Source organism: Gallus gallus, chromosome 1 (genome assembly GCF_016699485.2).
Source record: "Gallus gallus isolate bGalGal1 chromosome 1, bGalGal1.mat.broiler.GRCg7b, whole genome shotgun sequence".
NCBI classification, from domain to species: domain Eukaryota; kingdom Metazoa; phylum Chordata; class Aves; order Galliformes; family Phasianidae; genus Gallus; species Gallus gallus.
In genome coordinates, this window is record NC_052532.1 from 192,887,038 (window position 1) to 192,905,339 (window position 18,302).

Sequence of the window (18,302 nt, forward strand, 5' to 3'; positions counted from 1 at the left end):
TTTATCTAAACTTAAGTTTTATATGCCACTGTAATTCAGGTCAGCAAATGGCACTTATGGCTAAAGTGACAAAGTTTCAGTGTTCTAACAGTCTTTCACGTTCATATGGCTTAACTGAAAATGCTGGTAGATGTTCTCTGATCTAGTGTTACAAAGGAAGTTTTTGAATACAAAGCTCTAAGTGAAATTTCAATACATGAAATCTGAAAATACAGTTGAAAAGAGGTGTGGAAGTCGATGTCAATGCTTTTTCTGAAAGCCTCATTTCATTTGGAGGTGGCTGCAAGTTAACTTGTTTGAAAATACTTCTTTCAGTGTAGTCCTACTATAATTGAGATTTTAGTGTCTTCTGGTGTCCGAGAAAGGATTTCCATACAAAAGCCACAAGTACTGTACCTGAAAAGACAAAATGCAAAACCAACATTCATTTAAATGTATTTTGGGGATGATATAGTTCTTCACAAGTTGTTTTCCACTGCTGTTGAAAATAAGCATTATGTTATCTGAGCATCCAACATTAAATAAGGGTTGCTGCAGAATGGAATTCTCAGCTGAAAGGGCTAAAGCCAGTCAACAGTTTCTGCAAACACAAACTTGTTTGCAAAGAAGGTTTCCATCAGCCACACCAGTGATCCTTAAGAGCTGAGAGTGCAGTGTTTCTTGGGATAATAAACCAAAGATGGAACAGTTTGACCAAGTGAAGTCAAAGTGTGCATGACCCCTTTCCAGATCAATAAGGATAAACAAATGCCCCCATCTCAGCAGATAGGTTAAGGCTGAGTCTATGGGCACTACATGTGGACACAGGATAAGGTGGGTTGATTGGCTTGTTTTTTAAGGTCACAATGTAAGGTTTATTCTGAAGGTGAAAGCTGGTAGAAGTGAGATTCTGAGTTCTTCATAAGAAAGGTACCTAAATACAGAAGAGTAGACTGACTACTTTCTATTTCTCTTGACAAAATCTGTATGTTCTGATTCAGAAAAGCTGATTTTGGAGGACAGTATTCCTCACCCACAGCTTTTATTTTATTTTCCTTAGAAATGCTTACTGAGAGCAGTCTGCCTGGTAACCTCCCACTGAGTGCAGGGCTGATGTCTAGGCTGTGTTGGGTCACCATGGCTTTGTTCAGAAAATCTCCATCTTGTTTTAATGTTGCTGCACACTTCTGAAGGCTTTCTGAAAGTCTTACCCAGACCTCCCAAGTCACGACTGCCTGCCAGTACTGAGAAGAGTTAATCTGTCACCTATGTGACTACTCTTCAAACAACTGGTGACTGCTATTAATCAGCTCTTCACCTCATCTTTGTCAGACTAAGTAAGACCAGTTCTCTCAGCATCCCCTTGGTGAACAGGTACTCCAGGCCCTTCACTGTTTTGGTAGTCTTCCACGGGATCTCTTTTGCATTAAGGGATTTCAGCTCAGAAATGTTCTAGATTTGAATAGAGGGAGATAGCAATATCCCACTTCTTCAAATCAGGTTGTTTGTCTTACTTGCAGACAGAATAAACAACTGTGCTCTTGATAAACCTGTGCTGTCTTACTTCCAGCAAAGTCATATTTCAGTTGAGCTTTGACCTTCCTGATTCTGTTCAAAAGTGCCCGTGCAAAGTTTACGTACGCGTCTTTTGCTGCCTATCCCTGTTTCTATGCCCTATCTGCTCTCCTTTGCTTAGGGGGAGGGTTCTTGTCAACAGGGAAAGGCTTTCTATCAAAACGTTCAGGCTTACTGTGTGATGGATTGTTCCTGCACGTCTGAATGTTACTAAGCTCTCAGTATGCTTTTTGGAAGAAAAAAAACCTTTCCATGGAACACTTCTCCCTGTGTGGCAGCTTCCCAGGGAATTCTACCTAGCAGTTCCCTAACTAAGCATAATTTGGTTCTAAGTCCAAACCGCTCTGTTGTTTACCTTTCCAATCTTCTGAACCCTGAACTCTTGTAAGGACTTCAGCCCACAAAGCCACATTCACCACCGTCTCTTCCTAATTTGTGAGCAAAATCACTCACTGACCCATGTGTTTTTGAATTAAGACTTCAAATGAGTTTTCTAGGCACCTCCTGGATTGCACTCACTCAAATGCATTTGTTTTGCTCTCTCGGGTGATGCCTCCATAGCTGAAAACTCCTGGGAGTACAGGAATCAGGGAGGAGACTTCTGCTACCCATTTGCTGAAAGCCTCCTTTGCTACCTATACTTGTCCAGATGGTCTACAACAGTCCTTCAGTAAAATATCCCAATATTACTTCCCCTCCAATCTAGATCCAGCAGCTCTCAGACAGGCACATCCCTGGTCTTGCACTGGAGTTCTTTTCCCACAGTCAAGGAACTTGTTAGCATAGAGCACAGCTTCCTCTTTCCTTCCCCTGCCCAAGAATCACAGAATTACCAAGGTTGGAAAAGACCTCCAAGAACATCCTGTCCACCTGTCCCCCTACCACCAATATTTCCCCACTAAACCACGCCCCTTGGTACAACAACATCTAAACATTTCTGGAACACAATGAAATGTGCTCCAGCTGTACATGCTACCCCAACAAATTTTTGATGTCCCTGAGGTGCTCAACATGTCACTGCAAATGGACTTGAAATTCTAGTTTCCTCACTTAAGCTGCATGTTTAAGAGTCCCGAACCCGATGGAAACTCAAATATCCTCCGAGCTGAAAGGTGAAAGTTTTACTTGCACCCTTGCTTGCCTCCTCCATTTACATCTACTCCAGAGTGACGTGTGTGGCATTTATTTTCTAAACTGATGTTGAAGAAATAATTTTCTTTTAAAGAACAGCAGAAATATTACAGGTAAAACCAATCCAAATGAGAATCAGTGACCACTTCTCTTACAGTGTTAGAAATTTAGCAGGGTAGAGAGCCCTGTTTCATTGCTCTCGTGTCCAATATCTTGTCACCAACTCTTCCTGCCATCTCTCTGGTACTGAAAGAGAAGCATTAACTCAGTCACAATCATCACTAATGGTGCAATCATGCCTGGACAACTGGCATGAATTCCATTGGCAGTGAAACAGCAACTGTCTTTGTTCCACCAGAGCTTTTACTTCATGGTACCTATTCAAGTTGTAAATATTTGCTGACATCTATATTCACTACAATTGTTAGCTGCTTTGATGCTACTAAAGAATCACCTTCACTGAAACTTCAGTGAAAACGCTTTGAAAAATGAGTTCTTAATTCATAGTTCCAAGATGATTTTCACAAAAGACTCTTATGACACCAGTTGATTTGCTTATCCTACTAGAAAACTTCAATTTCCTCCTCTTCTTGTGAAGGTGATAATCTTCCTCTTGTTCCAAGCGTACTTTCTATGTTAATTGCTTTAAAATGTCAGTTCAGAGCTGGCTTGTTGCTAGCTCTGGGTATCCATTATATACTGAATGATATCTCTCTCCTGGTCATCATGGTATTTGCTATGCTCATAAATGAGATCATACTACACTTTGCACAGGCAGTTGGAAGTTTCATGGCATACTACCCTGTGTTTCTGTACATGCTGATTATTGAGGCACATCCCAAAAACCCCTAAGTAACAGTCTCCTAACAGAATTTCCTCAACAACTACAAAATAATTTAACCATCTAGGATGCTGATACTGGGAAAAGTGAGACCTCAAATGAGCAAATAACAATGACTCTGTGTGTGTCTAGGAAGTCTGGGGTTATCCACAGACATGTGGATTCTGAAAGCAGTCCCTGCAACTACATATAAAATATCCCTTCCCTCATCATCATCTTCTTTTACGATTCCTATTAAGAGATTCTTTTAATAACAATTTTCCTGTCGTAACAGGTACCTTCATAGACACCTCATCGTTTGGCCCAGTTCTGGAAGAATTATTTATATTGTTTTCTTATTTTCAATAAGTGCCAGTAAAATGTCATTTCAAGTTAGGTGAAATGCCTTACATCCAGCATTCCACGCTAGAGTTGTAGATTTGCACTCAAGTATTAATTCAGTTTTGAAACAGATCTCTACACTTCCACCTCAGGCACCTTAACATTCTTGGTTTGTAAAATAATGTCTACGTACCCATGAATATCCATGCTTTATACATGGTCTTGTGGTTGGCGACCCTGCACACAGCAGGGGGGTTGAAACTAGATGATCATTATGCTCCTTTTCAACCCAGGCCATTCTATGATTCTATGATATGATATTGCTGAGACTACTGTGCTCTTCAGATGATCCACAGGCCCAACATCTGTAACAAAGTCATCTACTGCAGCAGTGACACTGCACAACAAGTGCTTTGTCCCCAGGAATGACATCCTTACAGCTACTTGGTCTGGAGTTCCTTCCCCTGATAAACTAGAGACAGTATCTGACATTTTCTGTACGTGCTCTCAGTATGTTGCTGATGATGAGCTGCTGTTCATGAATCTTCTGCTAGGAACCAGGTGATGTTCTTCAGCTTTGCCTAGGACATTTCATTACTAATATTAACTAGAACAGCTGTTGTCAAGCTTACTCTGTTGTACATCTATCCTGTTTGGATGTGTAATTTTAAAAACTTAAACAAAACTGCATTTTAATTAAGACTTAATTAAAATATTCTTTCTCCATTTTTGAAAGTCACCCCAAAATAACTTTTTTTCCTTCTGTGTGCATGTTATTTGTTGCAACTGAAGCCTTTTGCGATGTTTTCTGTCCATGTTTTACTACTCACCTTGTTTTCAGTACCACAGTGGCCCCTTCTAATAGGATTAACAGTCACAAAAGAACCTGGGATTAGCTGAGTGCCTCTTTATATACTCTCTAAGCAGAAAGCTCAAGACTTGGAGGGAGAAACTGTAAACAATCAACAGCATGAAGCATTTTCATCTGCACCAGATGAATCAGAATGCAAGATAGCAAAGCTCCAGTTACTCATGGGTATTCCTTATTCTTAAACTAAGAACAGATTGTTTCTAACAGTGACTGGGGGAAAAACATAACATGGGAAATGTACAGCTTTGACACGATGGAGATGAAAAAGATTTGACATTTGATGATAATAACTGAGATAGCATATTGCCCTAATGTGATTTATCTTTAATTTAATCATCCTCATGTTCTTGTATACAAAGTAAGACAGAAACTGAATGCTAAACAATTTGTCTTTCTTGAATTACTTTCAGGTTGCCTCTTCTCCTTTTTGCCTCTTTTCAACCACATCCTAAGTAACACTTTCTTAAATACATGAAATATTAAGAACTTACCTAAGCATGGTGCTATCCAGTATACTAGCGAATAAGTAAGAAATCTGTCATAGAAACAATGTGGATGTAATGAAAAAGCCAATGCTGGGTTAAATATTGCTCCTGTAAGATTTCCACCTGAAACAAAACAGGAACAACATGAAGTCAAACAATATTCATTCTAAATGAAATACTGAAATAGGTGTGCACAATACAACAAGAAATGCATACCCTGCCATAAAATACATTAGCAGAAACTGAGCAGATGAACTCTTCTGCAGTTTCTTATTGTATATGCTTAACTGATGCAAGAAGTGAAGCATCTTTCCTTCCCTGTCTTCAAGATGTAAATGAAGTTGCCTCAACTTTACTTACTAACTGTCCCACATCTGTTTTATCAATCTCATCCCACACAGCAGTACATCATTGTATCTATTTAGTTTCTTTAAGCTTATTCTTGATTGTCCTAGGCCAATTAACCAGCATGAGCTTTGACACTGCTCTCAGTACAAACACTGTGTCGCTGTAATCCTCATCTGTCAGGAAAGTTTCACAAAGGTCTTTGTCATTCTCTTCTGTATTTCTCCCTCCATGCGCTCCCCAGTATTTCTTTGGCCATTATTACAGTTCAAAAAGGTTTTAGGAAGAAATCTAGAATTAAAAACGTCACTTGAACATTTGTCACTTGAAAATGTCATGCATGTTCCTTGAACCTCAGGACGTGAGACGCAGATGCATCTCAGCACTTTCAGACCATTCTGTCTTCACTGTAATACTGCCTGTAAATTAAGAAAAGAACTCAAAAAGGGGTTTTTTGTCTTCCACTGATGAAATATTTGCTCCAACTGAATACCCAGATGTCCTTTACCCACTTCTGTGTATGGCCTGCATCCTTCGCTTCTGAGTCATTCCTTAATATTCAAAGGCATCATCTTCTCTTTCTCCTATTTAGTAAAAAAACCAAACCTTCCTATTTGCAGCATCAGAGGGTTTCTTTTGGTCTGATATGCACTATGTTGAAAACTGTCAGTGCAAGATAAAATGTAATAATAACAAAAAAAACCCAATCCAAATATTCTGAACTGAGAGTAGAAATCTAAAGGGAGAGTTGGTGGTTTTCAAAATACTTTCTACAAAATCTGATGTTATTTGTTGGATTAAATTGCATGATATGCTTAAGTAACTTACATGTGTACCCAATGACATACAAACACTTACTTATTTCCACCAATTTAACTCAGTCCCTTGTGAAAAAAAGACATTTTCATGTTTTGGAGCCCTTCGTGTGTGTCAGTTTAGATGGGTATAAGCCATAGAAATATGGCTATACTTTTAACACTTCATCCATACCAAAGCTGACATAGAGCCAGAGATATTCCTTCTTACAGTCCCTTTTTAGACAGCAGTCATTCACACAGCTTTTAGACACACAGTAGAAGATAAATCGTGCATGGAAATGTGATACAATATGTACGAGATGCATTTTGTAACATTTCTGACTCATGCCTGACTGCAGTCTACACGTCCTCAGGGCACAATTGGTGTAAAAAGAAACCATGAGCATGGAGGTTTTTTCTAAGTTTAATTCACCTTTCAGAGTTCCCAGCTAAACCATTGCATCTTTCCAACTGAAGTCTTGGAGAATCATAATTCGTACAGTGTTCTAAACTAGCTGATGTTTTTGCAGGGAAAATGGTGTTGGGACCAGGTTGCCTAGATCAGTGCTGGCTACCTAGCCCTTTCGTGCTGGGTGAGCAAGAAAGAGCTGTTCCTCTTAAAGAAGCACTCCACTTCTTTATGAACAGTTAATGGAGAGGCACAGATTCCCTAAGAATAATCCAGCCCAGCTAAGTGAAGCACCTGTCTTCAAGGCGTGGGCATCAGAGACTGTCCTGCTGCAGGCCTCATTTACAAGGTGCTGATTCATTCAAAGCACTGCTCCTCCAACTGGGGAAAGGAAATACTTCCTTAGCAGAGCTAAGCACGTATCATCTTGTGGTGGCAACAGTTGTCAATGCAAAGCACGAAGCCCCGTATTTGGCACAGAAATATATAGAAATGGTATGCTATTTCTAACCCGGAAAAGGGAAAAAGCAGCACCTGCAAGCTGTAATGAAGCATGGCCCACTTAGCACATCATGCAGGAGAGAGGAGAGGTGGCCAGATGGTGGCTGGGGCCATGCAGAGATGCACAGTGACACCGAGTGCACCATGCAGGTTGTGGATGTCTCCCAGGTGCTATCGCTGCTGTTACTGCTTGGTGTGCCATCAGTGGCCTTCTGAAGTGCAGGAGAGCAGGGTGTGCCCAGGGGAATCTATGTGTATGTATGTGAGCAGAGGGAAGGGGGCAGGAAGAATGGTCTGAGAACCTGTAAGGAGCCCTATGTGTACCTGCCTAACCTTCCCCTGAAAAGGTCTGATAACAGTGGAAGCCTCTCACTTCATCATAGAAATACACACGAGCAGGCTCCCACACTGCCTGCAATACCTCAGCAGTAGGAACACAGGTTTATGCCCTCCATTGCTTCAAGAGGCTTCAAATCACAGTTCAGGAGAGCACAGCACTCAGGATGGCTGCAGGGAGAGAATGCCACCTGTCAGTTCCCTTTTGAACCTGAGCGCATGGCAAAGAACACAAACCCTAGGCAGCCTGGAGCAGTGAACAAGAACGTTTTTCTTTACAACAGCCTTCAATGTAGATTTCAAAATAGCAGGAAGGAAAACGTTCAGGGCACAGCAGATCTGGTATTTCCTAGAAATAAATCTCTGCAGATGGACTGCACTGGATAATCAGCCTTCTCCTGAAACAGAGAGGAAGCCAGCCTGGCCCAAAACACTGGGCATGAAGTCTTTGTGTGAGCTAGCTAAAAGAAAGCTGTGTGGCACGTATTATTTTACAAGATTATTTGCTCAGCAGCAAAGGAATCATAGAATCATAGAATCGCTAAGGTTGGAAAAGACCCACAGGATCATCCAGTCCAACCATTCGCCCTTCACCAATGGTTCTCGCTAAACCATGTCCCTCAACGTAACATCCAAATGCTCTTTGAACATCTCCAGGGTCGGTGACTCCACCACTTCTCTGGGCAGCCCATTCCAGTGCCTGACCACCCTTTCAGAGAAGTAGTATTTCCTAACGTCCAGCCTGAACCTTCCCTGGCACAGCTTGAAGCCATTCCCTCGTCCTATCACTAGTCACATGAGAGAAGAGGCTGACCCCCACCTCATTACAACCTCCCTTCAGGTAGTTATAGAGAGCAATAAGGTCTCCCCTGAGCCCCCTCTTCTCCAGACTGAACAATCCCAGCTCCTTCAGCCGCTCCTCATAAGGTCTGTGCTCCAGACCCCTCACCAGCTTTGTTGCCCTCCTCTGGACACGCTCCAGGCCCTCGATGTCTTTCTTACAGTGAGGGGCCCAAAACTGGACACAGTACTCGAGGTGCAGCCCCACCAGTGCTGAGTACAGAGAGACAATTACTTCCCTGTTCCTGCTGGCCACACTATTTCTGATACAAGCCAGGATGCCATTGGCCTTCTTGGCCACCTGGGCACACTGCTGGCTCATGTTCAGTCTAGCGTCAGTCAACACCCCCAGGTCCATTTCCTCTACACAGTCTTCCAGCCACTCTGCCCCAAGCCTATAGCGTTGCCTGGGGTTATTGCGGCCAAAGTGCAGGACCCGGCATTTGGTCTTGTTGAATCCCATCCCATTGGCTTCAGCCCAGCTATCCAACCTATCCAGATCCCTCTGTAAGGCTTCGCTACCCTCAGGCAGATCAACACTTCGAGCCAGCTTGGTGTCATCTGCAAACTTACTGAGGGTGCACTCAATACCCTCATCCAGGTCATCAATAAAGATATTAAAGAGGACAGGCCTCAGCACTGACCCCTGGGGAACACCACTCATGACCGGTCACCAGCTTGATTTAGCTCCATTCACCACCACTCTCTGGGCCTGTCCCTCCAGCCAGTTCCTTACCCAGCCAAGAGTGTATCTGTCCAAGCCACGATCTGCCAGCTTCTGGAGGAGAATACTGTGGGAGACAGTGTCAAAGGCTTTGCTGAAGTCTAGGTAGACCACATCAACAGCCTTTCCCTCATCCACCAGATGGGTCACTAGATCATAGAAGGAGATCAGGTTGGTCAAGCAGGACCTGCCCTTCGTGAACCCATGCTGGCTAGGCCTGATCCCCCGGTTGTCCTGCACATGCCGCGTGATCTCCCTCAAGACAATCTGCTCCATAATCTTCCCTGGCACTGAGGTCAGGCTAACAGGCCTGTAGTTCCCCGGATCCTCCCTGCAGCCCTTCTTGTAGATGGGAGTCACACTGGCAAGCCTCCATGTTAAGAATGTTAAGACTCAGGAATCCAGCTTTCTATGCCTGGAGAAGAGGTAGCACAATCCTTGGCTAAACTTTCACCTATCATCTCAGGAATGTTCTCAGTGTGCTAACACACAGTTACACTTTACTTCTACATTCAAAAATTAATTTTAGAAAGTAGTTCAAGTTGCTAATTAATGAAATTCTCCACGGGGTTTTAATCTTTCAGATATTAGCTAAATTCAGCTAAGCATAATGAGTAAGGCTTTTTTTCCCCATGAATACATCTGAAAACTCGACTATGCTTTTCATCTTACTGTATTAGTTCAACCTTTGGACCAAGAAATCAGTAACACTGCAGACATCTGTAGATAAGGCAGTGATCTCCTCTCATAGATGGCTCGTTTCCTAGGTGAGCTGGGGTCCTGATGGATGGACATGAACCAGCAATGTGTGCCTGCAGCCTAGCAGCCATCAGTCCCCTGGGCTGCATCAACAGAAGGGTGGCAGTGGGCAGGGAGGGAACGGTCCCCCCTCTGCTTTGCCCTCACGAGGCCCCATCTGGCAGCACTGTGTCCAGGCCTGGGGGGCCACTGCTGGAGGGATGTGGGGCTGCTGGAGCGGGCCCAGAGCAGGGCCATCAAGATGTTCAAAGGGCTGGAGCACCTGTCCTGTGAAGAAAGACTGAGAGAGCAGAGGGGGGTTCAGCTTGCGGAAGAGAAGGCAAGAGACTTTATTGCAGCCCTCCAGTACTGGAAGGGAGATTATAAGCAAGAGGTGGACTGATTTTTTACACAGTCTGACAGTGACAGGACAAGGGGGAATAGCTTTAAGTTATAAGTGGGGAAATTTAGGTTAGGTGTAAGGTGGAAATTCTTTACTCAAAGGGCAGTGAGGCCCTGGCAGTGCTGCCAAGAGAGCTGTGGGTGCCCCATCCCTGGAGGTGCCCAAAACCAGGCTGAATGGGGCCCTGGGCAGCCTGAGCTGGTGGGGGCAACCAGTCCATGGCAGAGAGTGGACCTGGGTGGGCTTTAAGGTCTCCTCCAACTCAATGATTCTGTGATTCTATGACTTCCTCTGTGGAGGCTGTAGCCAAAGCTGGTGTGAGGAACTCCCTAACCACGTCTGTCTCATCTCTCCGTGCCCCAGAGCACAGCATCTCCTTCCCAGAATCTCCCTGTAACGCAGTCCTAAGTGACCAGTGACACAATTCTGGTATCTCACTGGGGAGAACACAAAGAATCCCACTGACTGCAGGAGTTCCTTCCCCTGACCCAAAGTGCAAGGGACAATCCCAGCTCTGGGAGGTGACACAGAGGCAAAAGTAAGGACAGGGACACAGAGGGCACTGCAGGGACATGAGATTTGTAGGTGCTATGATACTACAGGCAACCAACTTTTTTTTTTTGCATGTAGTTTCACAAGTACTTTGAACTGTGCACACATTCTACAAATAACCGTTCCTGCTTCCAACATTTTCTAACAGTTAACCACTGCATTGATATGAATTATGCATTATTTTAATGCAGAATCTCTATTCTGCAGGCCTGCATGCTCAGCATCTTTCCCTGATGCAGACTGGTGCTGTCCTGCAATGCCACTCCAAAATGTGCAATGTGGCACACGTGAAATCCTCAGACTGTAGAATGTCAGGTTATGAAACAAACCTTCACTGAGATATTTTAACAAGGGTTAAGAGCTTCACAGAGTACTATCTGCTTGTGGAATAGATTAGATGTTTTGCATGCACAACTCATTTCATTCTTTACCCATGCCATAGGACCTAACCAAACTTGATATATAAACTCCAAATGAACTCAGAATTTGTAGGACCATTTCATAGAATCACAGAACCGTTTGAGTTAGAAGGGATTAATAAAGGCTATCTAGTCCAACTCCCCTGAAATGATCAGGAGGGACATGTACAGCTCAGAGCCCCATCCAGCCTGACCTTGAATGTCTCCAAGAATGGGGCACCCGTCACCTCTCTGGGTAACCTGTGCCAGCACTTCACAACCCTCATCATAACAAAACCTTTTCTTCATATTCAATCTAAATCTCCCCTTTTTTAGTTTGAAACCGTTTCCCCTTGTCTTATCACAACAGATCCTGCACAAGAGTCTGTCCCCTTCTTTCTTACAGCCCCCCTTCGTATACTGAAAGGTTGCTCTCAGGTCACCTCAGAGCCTTCTCTTCTCCATGCTGCATAGCCCCAGCTCTCCCAGCCTGTTGTTGTAGGAGAGTTGTTCCATCCCTTGGATCATTTCTGTGGCTCTCCTCGGGGTGTGCTCCAACAGCTCCATGTGTCTCCTGTACTGAAGACTCCACATCTGGACGCAGTACTCCAGGTGAGGTCTCACAGCACAGAGCAGAGGGGCAGGATCACCTCCTTCGCCCTGCTGGCCATGCTGCTTTGGATGCAGCCAGGACATAGCTGGCTGTCTGGGCTGTGAGGACACAGTACTGGTTCACGTCCAGTTGTCATCCACCAGCACCCTTAAGTCTGTTTCTATGATGCTTCTCTTTCTCTAATTGAAGAAAATGAACTTTGCATCTTGATTTCCTGATTTAATAGGGGAGTTGGACTAGATGATCTTCAACCCCTTCGATCCTGCGATATTTAAGTTTCCTTTAAAGCATCTGATTGCAGTAACAGTGGAAAAAAAAAGGACTAACCTGCAAACACCAGCATGGTGATGAGGAGAGCAACCGCGTGCACTCTGTAGCTGGGCTTAATGTTTTCCACTTGCAGGATGGTCAGCTGGAAAACGACAGAGAACAACAGCTCTATGCAGAACGCCTGCACCTCCGTCGTCTGCATGGGGTTGCCGCAACCCTGAGTGAGCGCTCCCAAATGGGATTCCGCCATCTCCAACCTCCAGATAAAGTGCATAAAGACTCTGGCCAACACCGCAGCAGCGAACTGCGCCCAGATCTTCAGTCCCCCCGCCCTGGCCGAGGTCCGTCCGCCCCACAGGGGCTGCAGGGTGCCACAGGGGTTGCATGTGCTGCCAGGCAGCGTCAGGCCGTGCAGGACGGTGAAGCCGTAGGTGAGGGTGAGGGCGGTGTGAGGCCTGGGCTCCGTGTTGCCCAGCAGGCTGAGCTCGTTGGTGCAGGCGCACACTTGGAAGGTGCTCAGCAGCTCCAGGAGGAACGAGCAAAGGTGCGGGCGGGCGTGCAGGCGGCGGAGAGCCAAACTGCGGCACAGGCCCACGGCTGCCACAACGGCTGCCATCAGCCCCAGCGACGTCCAGATGCCGCCCGCAGCCATGGCCACAGTCCCACTCGCTGAGTGACTCGAAAGAGGAGTTCGCTCCGGTCCAGCCTCACTGCCTGTGGGGAGAAATGAAGAAAGAGGGAGGGAAAATAGCAACACTTGGCCTTACAAGGTAGAAGGCTGCTTCTTTCCCCACCTGCTTGCAGCTGTGAGGTCTCTGCCCTCAGCTCGGCTCAGCCTGACAGGGGAGCGGGCACGGGGATCCCCGTCCCCACGGCAGCGGGGGAAGGAGGACGTCTCTCCCTTCAGTCTGCGGGGGAAGAGGGGTGCCCTCTCTGAGGCGAGGAGGAAGGGAGAACACCCCCTCACAGAGAGCCACCCGCGAGGGAAGAGACGAGCCGATTCCTCACGCAGCCGGTTTGGAAGCTTACATAAATCACTGAATAAGCGCGCACCAGCAGCCGGGCGAGAAACACTCCCCACGCAGCTCACCGCCGCCCGCCCTCCTCAGCGGGGTGGCCGCGGCCCCCGGCGGTGCTGCGCATGCGCGAAGTCGGCTCCGCTGCTTGGAGCGGGGGGGGCGCGCGAGCTGGGCGCTTTCCCGGCCTTTGGCGCTGAGGTGACAGAGGTGAGGCTTTACGCGCCTCTACGCCCGCCTCTCCCTTTTGCACAACTTCGGGCGTAGCTCTCTCGGGACCGTGTAAAAGGGGAATAAGGCAGCGAGTTGGTGTCAACGGGGTGCTGGAAGGGGGTTGTGTGAGGGAAAGCTGACAGGGCGTTGAGGGCCGAGCCCGGGAGAAGGCTTTGGAAAGTGTTTCCCTGAGAGCAGCGCTCTGTGAGGTGTGGGTGTGGATTGCGCCCTCCGTGCTGCCTGTGGGGATGGGGACGGTCCTGATAGGGTGCCAGGAGGAGGCCAGGGGCAATCTTCAATGGAAATAATGCTAAAAATAGCTTTTGTCCTCATGCTGCAGAAGCTGGTAAGATCTTTTTATCAGGGAGGCCCCAGAGGACCTCAGGTGGCCTGGAGAAATTGAGATTTCCTCCTTTAGGATGTGTTTTTGTGTCTTTTGGCTGAGACAGATTGTAGAATCATAGCATATCTCAGGTTGGAAAAGACCCATAGGGATCATCGAGGCCAGCTCCTGCTCTATGCAGGGCGTGTTGGCTGAGCTCCTGTGAATAATGCCTCATTTACTTTGTTGTTTCAGCTTCAGGTTTAGTCCTTACATCCTTACAAGAGGAGAAAATAATCTCAGAAGTTTCTTTTTCTGGGCTCTTGTGCCTTGCAGAAGTATTCTTAAGGTTTTGGTGTGATCTCTGGGAAGCCAAAGGAAATCAAACGCCCAAATGTCAGATGCTGTTTGCTTTTAATTACAAGGGCCTTTCCACAGTGTGGAAAGAGTAGAAATGCTTTAAATGGACCACAAGTTCGCAGATGACCCCGAGCTGTGTGGTGCAGTTGACACGGCTGGGGGATGGAATGCCGTGCAGGGAGACCCAGACAGGCTGAGCAGTGGGATCAGGAGAACCTCATGAGGTTCAACAAAGCCAAGTACAAGGTCTGCATCTAGGTCAAGGCAACCCCAAGTATCAGTACAAGCTAGGGGATGTAAGGATGAAGCACAGCCCTGCTGGAAATGACCTGGGAGTGCTGGTGGATGACAGCTGGATGTGAGCCAGCACTGTGTCCAGAAAAGCCAACTGTATGCTGAGCTGCCTCAAAACAAGCATGGCCAGCAGGGCAAGGAGGTCATCCTGTCCCTCTGCCTTGTGCTGTGAGACCTCACCTGGAGTACTGCGTCCAGATGTGGAGTCCTCAGTACAGGAGACACATGGAGCTGTTGGAGTGCATCCAGAGAAGGGCCACAAAAATGGTCTAGATGACCTTTGAGAGTTCCTTCCAACTCAAATGATTCTATGACCAAAGGAGAGGTGGGTGTGGAGTATTTTTATGATTCAGTGTTCTTACCACGAGGTGGCACCAAAGATGGTCTCTCACCACAGGAATCACTTTTGACCAAGGTCTGCACAATGTAATTCTTGCAGGAAAGCGGAACACGGATATGTGGCTTCCAAGCAGCAAAAGCAAACCCTTACTTTTAGTTGAATGTCAGTCTACCATAAAAGCCTAAGTTGCAAAATGTAGAATCATTTCTCATGTAGCGTATCACACGACAATCTCTTGTTTATGTAATGTAGGACTGTTGAGACATCTCATCTTAAGAGGTTTGGATAGAAAAGTATTTAGGGGGATCACCTCCCAAGATGATCATTTAGCTACGAGAAATGGGGATGTTTTAAACCGTAGGGGTAAAAATCTTCACAACAATTGAGCAGTGATAATGTAAAGAAGGGAAAGGAATAAGTGGCAGAGTGGTTAATGCTTGGCTTTTATTATTTGTACAAGATTAGACATCACCAAATGTGAGGCAAGGCAGAAGACATAACAACTGCAAGAAGTCTTTGATAAGTCCTGGAGCACTTCTGTGAAAAAGCAATTGCTTTTTGCAGGAGTGGCTTTCTGTGCTCTATAATGGTAGTAGAGGAAAAAAAAAATCAGTGATATCCAAGATTTTGGAAGAAATTAAGCAATACTATATTAGAATAGAAGATCAGTATAATAAAGTGATTGCTTTGTAAGTGGCAGCTGCAGCTTTAGGAGACAACGACTCACTTCTAAAAGGTAGTAATTGAAGGCATTAATTCTCAAGGCTTAAAAAGCAATTGTGCTACAAATACTGAGCAATATCAATATCTGAAAATCTCTTTCCTTATGCTTCAGACACGCTTCTGTGAAAAGTTCTGTGCAGGATTAGTGACAGTTGGTGTTCTATAGCTTTATGTGCAACATCAGAAATTGCTGTGTTCATTCCAGCTTCTGTTTCGTATGGATGCCACTGCTGCAATGAGCTGTGTTGTCTGTTGTCACATCCCTGCAGCCTCTCGCTTCTGTAATCTGTGGTGATGTGCCCCCCCAGTACTTAAAGATCCTTATGTATCTACAGCCTGCTTTCAAACAAGCCTTAGCAGTTTATTGGACTCCACAGTCCTGGAACATTGCGTTTTCTTTGGCCACCAGAGGGTAGTGTCATTCCAAACAACTGCTCTTGGTGTCCTATGGCAATTTTCTTTTGTGTTCTTGCCACTGATAGGTGAGAATCTGGACTTTCTAGGTACAGGTACAAGCCCTTCAGTTCATAATCTGTAAAAATGCATGTTCACACTTGGAATATCTTTTAAAGATCATTTTATAACTTCTCTCTTAATTTCTGTAAACTGAATGAGTTGAATCATTGGTTTCTTCTTCTCTGTAGTACTTCTGGCTCCATATCTCATTCCAGATCTTCCTCGTGCCTTCTCTCTCCTCTCCTCCATGTACCAGATTCCCCTTGTGCTCCTGCCTGCTCTGTACAGGGATGTGTGTACTTTCCTTTCTCTCTGATACAGTTTTTTTCCCTCTTCATTTGAGTTAGTCCTTCCACTTTTTCTTCCACTTTTTCTTCCTGCATATCATTGCTTGTGTTTTCCTTGTGCATATTCCTATTTCTCTGCCCAAATAAGGCAAAAATAGATAATTTGCCATAGAAATATACCTCTATTACTGCAGCACTGTGTGTAGACTTTAGATTGGAACAGAAAAGTCTGAATGTAACCGGAGCAAGAATAGATGATTTGTAATTAAACGAGGACTTGCAGGCAGGCGTTGCTGGCAAAAGGCCCTTGCATTCTTTTTCCTGAAGACCAAGATCCTGAATTGTGGATGGATGTGGCTCTGGGCAGCCTGGTCTAGTGGTTGGTGACCCTGCTTACGGCAGGGGGCTTGAAGCTAGGTGCTCATTATGGTCCTTCTCAACCCAGGCCATTCTATGATTCTATGATTCTAATTCAATGTGGTTGTATCTTTCAGGTTTCATTTAAGAACAGAAGGATCTAACATCCCCGAGTTTGAAGACAAGCTGGTAAGCCAAAAGGCTAGAAAATAAACAGGCAGAAAGCCAAAGGCACATTTTGCAAAGGCTGTTTTTTTTTTTTAAAGCCCATTTATGCTTTCTTTTCTTTCTTCCTTTTGTTCTCTTTTTTTCTTTGGAGTCCCACTAGATATTGTGGATATTTGGGTGGAATATCTACTAACAAGGGCTAGGAAGGATTTCAGGACCTCTTGGAAGTTTGTTTTTTTCTGGAATGCAATGAGACCAACTCCTGTTCTAGCTGAAGCACATTCTTAAATGGTGCAGAAAATGTCCTTGTTATATTTGGGTTGTCTGTCACATCAGTGCCTGTGCTTCTACAGAAACTTCTGTTATATGAGTCTACATTTTGTGGACTTATTGCTGGCCATTTCTCAAGAGGCGATGTGTTATTTTGCCAGATATTCTTCATTTAAAGTAAGAGGGAACAAATCCTTTGCTATGGGAACTGAAAATTATTGTATCTGTCTCACTCACTTACAGTTTGTGATGTTTTAAATTATTTATCCTGAAAGTTGTGGGAGGTAGGTGAGGGGCCAGGATGGGAAGCAATCTGCATTTTCAGAGGTATACTGAAATGTGCAGTTCACAACAGCAGCTGAGTAATTTTCTTTGTCTAATCATAAATATTTGTGATAGAACATTAATGTGTAGATCTGAAATCAGCAGCATAGTATTTTTTTCCAAGACAAATGCTATTTTTTCTCTTGAAATCAGATTAATTATGTTAGTATGGGTATAAAGGATACAGAGATCTTTTTACTGTAACTGCAGTGTTGTTATTTTATGTGCATGTTTTGTCCTATGTCAAACAGCTTCATCTTTTGTCATCAGCTGTATGACATATCCACATAACCGACATTCTTACTAAGGAATGGATTCTGTCCTGTGGATTTTCATTTCTATACAACTGTGAAAATTCTATTTAAAGTTGAGTTCTGTTTAAATCATCATAGAATCATAGAATGGCCTGGGTTGAAAAGGACCACAATGATCATGTAGTTTCAACCCCCCTGCTATGTGCAGGGTTGCCAGCCACCAGCCCAGGCTGCCCAGAGCTACACCCAGCCTGGAAGCAGAGGTTTCATTGCAAACTCTCTTATTTGAAGTCTCACCTGTCTAACATTGGAGAAATGTGGCAGCTCTGTGTGAGTGATTTCTGGGATCTGTGATACAGAACCCCCTTAGCTTTCCTTCCTTAAGCATTAGTGTTACCCCATCTGTGATAGTAAAGTGATAACACCGACAAAATCATAGCCCAGAATTTGCTGATAACAATTGGACAGTGTGCACTCCTTCATCTGAAGTAGTTTTCCACTCCTGCAAGGGCAGCATCAGTTTGAACTCATAGTTTAATACTTAAAAAATCATTCTACCTGATAGAAATGCAAAGATGTTCTGAAGGACACCAGTATGCAGTTTTTTTCATCGCTCATAGAATCATAAAATGGCCTGAGTTGAAAAGGATCACAATGATCATTTAGTTTCTACCCCCCTGCTATGTGCAGGGTCGCCAACCACCAGACCAGGCTGCCCAGAGCCACATCCAGCCTGGCCTTGAATGCCTCCAGGGATGGGGCATCCACAACCTCCTAGGCAACCTGTTC

The 18,302-nt window shown here is 44.8% G+C and overlaps 1 protein-coding gene and 1 long non-coding RNA gene across 6 annotated transcripts in view; one reads left to right on the forward strand and one right to left on the reverse strand.

The window, feature by feature from the left end:
• Positions 1-13,260, reverse strand: AQP11 (aquaporin 11). 2 transcript variants are annotated; one of them, XM_015280878.4, is made up of 4 exons: positions 13,159-13,260; positions 12,187-12,843; positions 5,210-5,326; positions 1-396 (listed from the first exon to the last, which is right to left on the reverse strand). In XM_015280878.4, the coding sequence occupies exons 2-4, from the start codon at positions 12,779-12,781 to the stop codon at positions 326-328; spliced, it is 783 nt and encodes a 260-aa protein (XP_015136364.3). In that variant the 5' UTR covers positions 12,782-12,843; positions 13,159-13,260; the 3' UTR covers positions 1-325. The 2 variants fall into 2 exon arrangements, with proteins under 2 accessions (XP_015136364.3, XP_015136362.3); XM_015280876.4 differs by having other exon boundaries at positions 12,924-13,260.
• The window catches only part of LOC107055756, an 18,666-nt gene continuing 12,994 nt past the window's right edge, over positions 12,631-18,302 (forward strand). For all 4 annotated transcript variants that reach the window (XR_006931106.1, XR_005861821.2, XR_005861820.2 and 1 more), the window contains exons 1-2: positions 12,631-13,355; positions 16,635-16,686. This is a non-coding gene — a long non-coding RNA (uncharacterized LOC107055756). The remainder of the gene's footprint in view (positions 13,356-16,634; positions 16,687-18,302) is intronic.